Here is a 7,322-nt window from a genome sequence, read left to right as displayed (position 1 = left end):
TATTTATCGAGACTTAAGAAATGAATAAGCGAATCACAAGACGTACACGTTTAAATGTAGCCGACCTGCAACGCGATTGGCTGCCGGAAATTAGAGCGACGGGACTATAGCATGCTAATGCAAAATTCGTACCTTTGGTTGTAGTCGTCAGTATGCAATGCTTGCAATAACTGCAGTTTGTACGGCTTCATGTGCAGACGGTGATTCAGAACTCGCCATACCGTAACATCTTATCTTATATACATATTTAGGCTTGATATCTTTGTGAATAGAGCTTTAGTGTGTTATTTACATCTCTTAAGTATACTCAATAGTTCACAGAGAGTCGTTTACGTTCGTTGAATGTGAGGTGCATAGGATGAAATAAACAAATATGTATACATTTCATTTATTTGACCTTAGATAGTTATTACAGAAAAACATAAAATTAACAATCAATCATCTCGTTTAATAATTCAACAAAACAGAGAAACAAACAATTGTTAAAAATGTACACTTATCAGTGCTTGTTGTATCCTCCAGAGGAGAGGTAACTAGCTCCCCTTTGACTCCCACTGTCGCCGTTAGTACCAGCTCCTTCAGAGTTACCAGATGCCACCACATTAGGAACAGGGACATTTAAAGTGACTGGCTGAACCACAGGGACGGGTTGAGATACTGGTACTGGTACAGGCTGAGGAACAGGCACGGCATATGGTCGAGCCACAGGGACAGCGACAGGTTGGAATACAGGCACAGGGACAAGTCTGTTTACAGTAACTGGAACTCGTCTGGTGACGGTGATGGGAACGGGTTGAAAAACAGGTACGGGGACAGGAACAGGTCTAGCGACAGCCACAGGGACGCCGACAGGTACAGAAACGGCTCTGGTGACAGGTACAGTGTAAGGCTGAGGTACAGGAACTGGCACTGTTTGAGTGATGAAGTTGACCCGCACACCACCGTTTCCGACGCCGCTGTTCTGTCCGAACCCCAATCCTGAGGCGAGTCCAGGTTGACCAAGGGCTGTAGAAGTACTGAGACCTCTGTGAACAAGTACTGCAGAAGTACCTAGTCCTCCGTGTCCGAATGCTCCAGATGGATTGATACCTCCGTGACCAAGTGCAGCAGAACTGATTAGTCCTCCGTGTCCCAGTGTCGCAGACGGACTCAGACTCGCATGGTCAAGAGCTGCAGGAGTGTTTGTTGCTCTGTGGCCAAGTGTTACAGAAGTACTCAGATCTCCATGTCCAAATACTGCAGGAGTATTTAGTCCTCCGTGACTATATATTGCAGGAATACTTAGTCCTCCGTTACCATGTGCCGCAGAAGTACTTATCCCTCCATGACCCTGTGCCAGAGAAGTACTTAGTCCTCCGTGACGCTGTGCCAGAGAAGTACTTATCCCGATCTGACCAAGTGCTGCAGAACTACTAAGACCTCCATGATTATACGAGTAGTAAGGAGTGCTGATGAATCCGTGGCCACCAGCAGAACTATAGACAGTCCCTAGATGGATGCCACGTTTCTGTTTGTCTTCTGCGGCATCAATCGCCAGGATTAAGAGAGACACCTGCAAGAAACATAGCAATTATAAATAGTAGGCCTAATTTATAGATGATTGGTTTTCAAGAATCATGACATTTATAAGCATCAAAATTCATCACAACATCGGTATTCCCACCGTTTTTTTGTTTGTTTGTTTTTTTTTTTTTCAAATCTGGAGTTCGTTCACGATTGTTAAAGGAATAATCATTATAAAATGAATAAACTCCGGATTACTATTAAGGCTATGCTTTTAGTAATTCAAATTGCAGCTGAGTTATTCCTAACAATACATTATTATCAAAATATCAAGACAGTACAGGAAGGAAGATGACGATAACAACATCCAGTTTTTTTATTCAAAGGAAAAATTAAATTTTTGCTTAAAATGTTACATATTGATTCAGAATATTTCGTGCGCATATTTCTAATTTATAAGAATTCTTGAATAACAACCAATGTTCGCTGGATTTAACCTATGGCTCATTCATTTTAAATATGAAGCACAACAACAAGAATAATAATAATAATAATAATAATAATAATAATATTAATTTTTTATTTTCCCTGGCAGAGTTAAGGTCATCAGTCCTTCTCTTCCATTCTACCAGGATGAAAGAACATACCGGAAAATACATAGAAGTATTAACTTAAGAAAAAGATTGACTGAATACATATGAATAAAATTACAAAATTAAAGAAAGAGGACATCATCAAAGTACATAGACTTTCAGAGATTCTAAGTTCAGTCTTCGGGACATGCAAAAAATATTAAATTCTCTGGTAGGCCTACAGTTACTTCCTAACAGGGAATTGGATTTTTGAAATGGAACAGTGACAAAACAGACATAGGCCTGCTTGATGAATGGATAGCCTGTTTTTTTATTTACTTACTGTTTATTTATTTATTCGGAAGATGTAAAAAAGTGTTACTAAACAGATGATGATTTAGTAAATCTACGCATCACAATGTAAAATGTTTTTAATCTTTCAGGAATAATTTTATATCGCGATATCACATATTATTTAACTATATGTTTAATTAAATTTTTATCATTGATTTCGAGTTTTTCATGGAAATACACGTTTTTAGAATTTCTAAAATATTGAAAAAAAATATATTTTGGATATGCCGTTTGTCTGAGAACAGCAATTTAGCATAACTTTCATATGAGTTTTATTCATATTCAGTATCCGTAAGTCATTGTCTGCTTGTAATAAAATAATTTTTATTTAAATATTACATTGAAGTTTGTGTTTATGAACAGTAAATTGTTGTGATAAAAATTATTACAAATTTATATATATTTTAGTTCCGAATTTAATTTTTAAGTTCTATAATTTTCCGACAGGAGCAAGTAATGGAGGGTCACTCGTTGTTGAAGAATTATCAGAGTTATAAATCATTTTGTTATAATGTTGGTGAGCCACTGAAGCAAGGTATTTTTAGAATTGATAGGAAAGTACTGTATCGATATACTACTAATGTATTTAAATATTTACATCGCTTTAAATGCAGTCACATAAATAGAAAAATTATTAGCAATTATTATAGTATGCGTACATATATTCCATTTTGTAAAAAATTAATTACATTTATGTACTTTTCTTTCTTTCCATTGTACATCAAGCTTTAGGTCACCAGAGCCTATTCCGAGACTTATAAATGGCAATTTTTTATGTCGTACCACATTTCTTTTACCCTTTGGTTTACAATAAAATAGGTTACTGTTTAAATTATATAATTTATAAACAAAATAAAATTAATAATTTATTTTCTGAATTATCAGTATAAAGAATAGCGTTGTGTGTAATCCAGGAAATGAAATTCTAAATTTTTACCTCTATGCTAATTGAAGGATATGATTGAAGTATGTCCTTCGAATAATGGTAAAAGAAAATAAACTGTAAGGAGTAATATTCGCAACATGATAAATGTACTGAATTTTTTTACAAAACGCATGAAATACATATGAGAAAGTATGTATCATCTTCACTGTACTCATTATCGTATCTTGTCATAAGATAATTTTGTTACAAAAATTGTGTTTATACAGTTGATATTAAGTAAATTACTTGTAAGGCTGCATATTAATTTCTATAGCTATTCAACTTACCACGATGATTCTCATGTCTGCTAGATGTGTTGTGTCAGAGAGAATGATGTTGCAATCTGCAGTGATATGCGCTTATATGCTCATTTGAGGTACGCATGGGCGGTGGAGTGATTGTTGTAAGTTGAATTAAAATAACGATATAGTTCTGAAAGGGATTTTTATCTCTGTGACATTCCAGCTTCCCAGCGTGATCTGTAAGACTATCACTTCCATTTGAAAGGAGCTGAGCATTGTTAATGCTGCCATCCTTGAGTGTTTATGCATTCCTGTATAACTGTGAGCCTTGCAAATAATTTCTGCATTCGTGAATTCATTTTGACCAGAAATTGCATTCTAACAAATGATCGTATTTGACTAAGACCGGAAATCCTCTGAATTAGGCTGTAATAGTAAATATAGAACATATTAGTGATATTCATGTTGCAGAGATTCTTAATGTAAGCCAAAACCACGGTATAGAAAACCTGTCATGAATCATCAGTGCTCAGGCTATGTGTTAAGTAAACGCTTGCAAATGCCAAACAGCACTCTTTAGAAAATTTTGCTCAAACTACTGAAAATGTGGCTTTACATCTGTAAATGACGTTTGAATTGAAAAAAGCTGATCACTGGACAACAGTGATAATCTTTCTGGCTTGAAAATAGCTAATTGTTATTCACTTCATTATGGAAAAAAACATACCTGGAGTTTGCATGAGTGACGTATTTTAGTTGGTTATTTAACGATGCTGTATCAACTACTAGGTTATTTAACGTCGATGAGATTGGTGATAGCGAGATGATATTTGGCGAGATGAGGCCGAGGATTCGTCATAGATTACCTTGTATTCACATTATTTTTGGGGAAAATCTCGGAAAAACCCAACCAGGTGAGCATTTTGAGATGGATAGGAAGGGATTGATGTTAATGTTATGTTTTATTTAACGACGCTCGTAACTGCAGAGGTTATATTAGCGTCGCCGGATGTGCCGGAATTTTGTCCCGCAGGAGTTCTTTTACATGCCAGTAAATCTACTGACATGAGCCTGTCGCATTTAAGCACATTTAAATGCCATCGACCTGGCCCGGGATCGAACCCGCAACCTTGGGCATAGAAGGCCAGCGCTATACCAACTCGCCAACCAGGTCGACCGGAAGGGATTGATGCTGATATACTGATAACATTTTTCTTTTGGTGTTTTCTGCTAGTGACCCAAGCCATTCTGTAAGAGAGTGAAACTGAAAGATATTTTAATATAATCTAAGGAAAAAAGAACGTTCTAGATAATTGGATTAATAAATTACGTAAATTAGGTCCAGTTTCACCATCTAGAACTACGGACTTCAAGTATCTCAATATAGTATTGAAAAAGTTTCTTCAATATCAGTTCGATGACTTTTGCGAACATTTTTTTTTGTAGAATTTTGATAGTCTACCTGTTATTGCTACAAACTTGTTTTCGTGTGGCTCTTTGTCTCCGAAATCTATAACGAATTAAGTTTTAGGCTCTGATGTGTTACCAGAAAATTTTGATGTATTTAAACTGTGTCTAGGAACGTGGTATCTCGAACGTCTCTTTTTTTTTTTCGCCTTCGTCTTCCGGTTTTTATGAAATAGCCACATCACTTACATCGACTTCACAGTTCAACTGTAGTCTTACTACATCTCTTGTTTGGTATTGAAATATATCGATGTTTTACTTTTTAAAATTTTCTAATTGTTGTGGTAAGCTTAAATTTCGTTATAAATAAGATATACCTATAGCTCTCGTCATAATGGGGGGTATTAAGTGACCCGATTAAATTTCATTTGGAAGTTAAGCAAAGATGTATTTTATCTCCCACCATTTTTATGACAGTAATGGATCTGGTTATGATAAAAATAAACTTTGGAAAAAGAACTGGATTCCAATGGAGATTGATGGAAGGGGTGATCGCGGTTAACATTTGAATAAACCAATTAGAACGTAAGCCTCGACGTCAAAGATCAAGGAAAATAAATCTCATGCAAACAAGATAATACAATCACGCCCTCTAGGCTAAAGTACTGAACCAAGTTAACAAGGACTCTCCCTAGCGTAAAAATAACAACATACAATAACGCTCTCTAGAGTTTAAACTACTGAACCAACAGAATCAGAACTCTGTCTAGCGGGTAAAATACCCAACCCGTTAGATTGTATTGTATTGTATTTATTAATATTCCATGATATTCATAAATTGCTTTACAGCTAGAATATGGAACAAGTCAAAAAACTTTATACTATTATAGGGCCGTATTCATAGACATTTTTAGCGCAGGTTTCTGGTGGATGATCAGCGTTTTTCGTATTCATAAACAGTGTTAGCGATAGGATATGATTTGAATTTTGTACAAGTAACCAGTGGATAGCCGGGGCTAGCTTAGTACGCTCGTAGCGCGTTCTGCGAAATGACTATGAATAGCACCCATAAAGTCTTAATTTATAGTCATAGTCTAGATCAAATATATACAGACGAGATTTACAATATAGTCTACTAGTACAACACATAGTTTTAGTATCAATTTCATGAAGTGTTATTTAATGTCATGAATTCACCTACAGAATAGAAGGCGTGAGAAATTAGGTACTTCTTTAATTTGGCCCTAAATAATCTTATGTTTTGAGTTTCATTTTTTATATCGATAGGGAGGCTATTAAAAATTTTTACTTTTGATAGCACGATAGACTTGCCGATGGAGTATGAAAGTCATTTTTTGACGTGTATTTATGCTATGAACTGTTGAATTAGTTACAAAGTTTTCACGATTACATACGAGGAAGATTATTAATGAAAAGATATACTGACAAGCCATGGGCATTATTTGTAGTTTTTTGAAAATAGTCCTACACGATTCCCTAGATTTGGCACCTACTATTATTCTAATTACTCTTTTTTTGTAATAGAAATATACTGTTATTATCTTTAGAATTTCCCCAGAATATTATTCCAAAACTCATTACCGAGTGGAAGTATGCAACGTATATTGTTTTTAAGGTATTGATATTTATTATCTTTTGCACAGATCTAATAGCAAAATAAGCTGAATTTAATTTGGGGGTAATTTCTTTAATACGATTTTTCCAATTTAACACATTATCGATTTTTAAGCCAAGAAATTTGGTTGTTGTTGTTTCTAATAGGGATCTATTGTTAATTATTGCGCTATAAATTTGCGACGTTGAATTTGGACAGGATTTAAATTGAACTGTGTTAGTTTTGTTACAATTTAATATCAATTTATTGATTGAGAACCAGTCACATATTTTGAAGAGAATTTCCTATGTTGAAGATTGGAATGTATTGGTGTTATTGGCTGTAATTACTATACTTGTCATCTGCAAATAATATGGGACGACCTACATCTTTTATTAGGGGGGTAAAATCATTTATAAATACTAGAAAAAGTAGGGGACCTAATATTGATCTTTGAGGAATTCCATTATTAATAATTCCCCATGTCGATGCAGATTTCATAGTTGTATTGATTTCAACTTTCTGTTTCCTATCTATGAGATATGAGTGAAATTTGAAATTTCATTTGGGTCTAACGTTTTTGTATTGTTAGATATCTGTAGTGCTCGGGAAAAGTGACACGAGTCAGTTTCCACAAACCTTTTTTGATAATTTATTGAAAACTTAATGGAACATCTGTTCGCTTGGAAAAAAATATATAGGTA

General features: G+C 34.8%; 1 protein-coding gene across 1 annotated transcript; it reads right to left on the bottom strand.

Moving 5' to 3' along the window:
* Positions 1–407: 407 nt before the first annotated feature.
* On the bottom strand, positions 408–3,673 carry LOC138698833 (PE-PGRS family protein PE_PGRS30-like). The gene is made up of 2 exons (XM_069825051.1): positions 3,642–3,673; positions 408–1,552 (listed from the first exon to the last, which is right to left on the bottom strand). The coding sequence occupies exons 1-2, from the start codon at positions 3,654–3,656 to the stop codon at positions 500–502; spliced, it is 1,068 nt and encodes a 355-aa protein (XP_069681152.1). The 5' UTR covers positions 3,657–3,673; the 3' UTR covers positions 408–499.
* Between the last annotated feature and the right edge of the window lie 3,649 nt (positions 3,674–7,322).

The sequence above is a fragment of the Periplaneta americana genome, chromosome 4 (assembly GCF_040183065.1).
Source record: "Periplaneta americana isolate PAMFEO1 chromosome 4, P.americana_PAMFEO1_priV1, whole genome shotgun sequence".
NCBI lineage: Eukaryota > Metazoa > Arthropoda > Insecta > Blattodea > Blattidae > Periplaneta > Periplaneta americana.
This window is presented reverse-complemented; position numbering and strand designations above follow the sequence as displayed.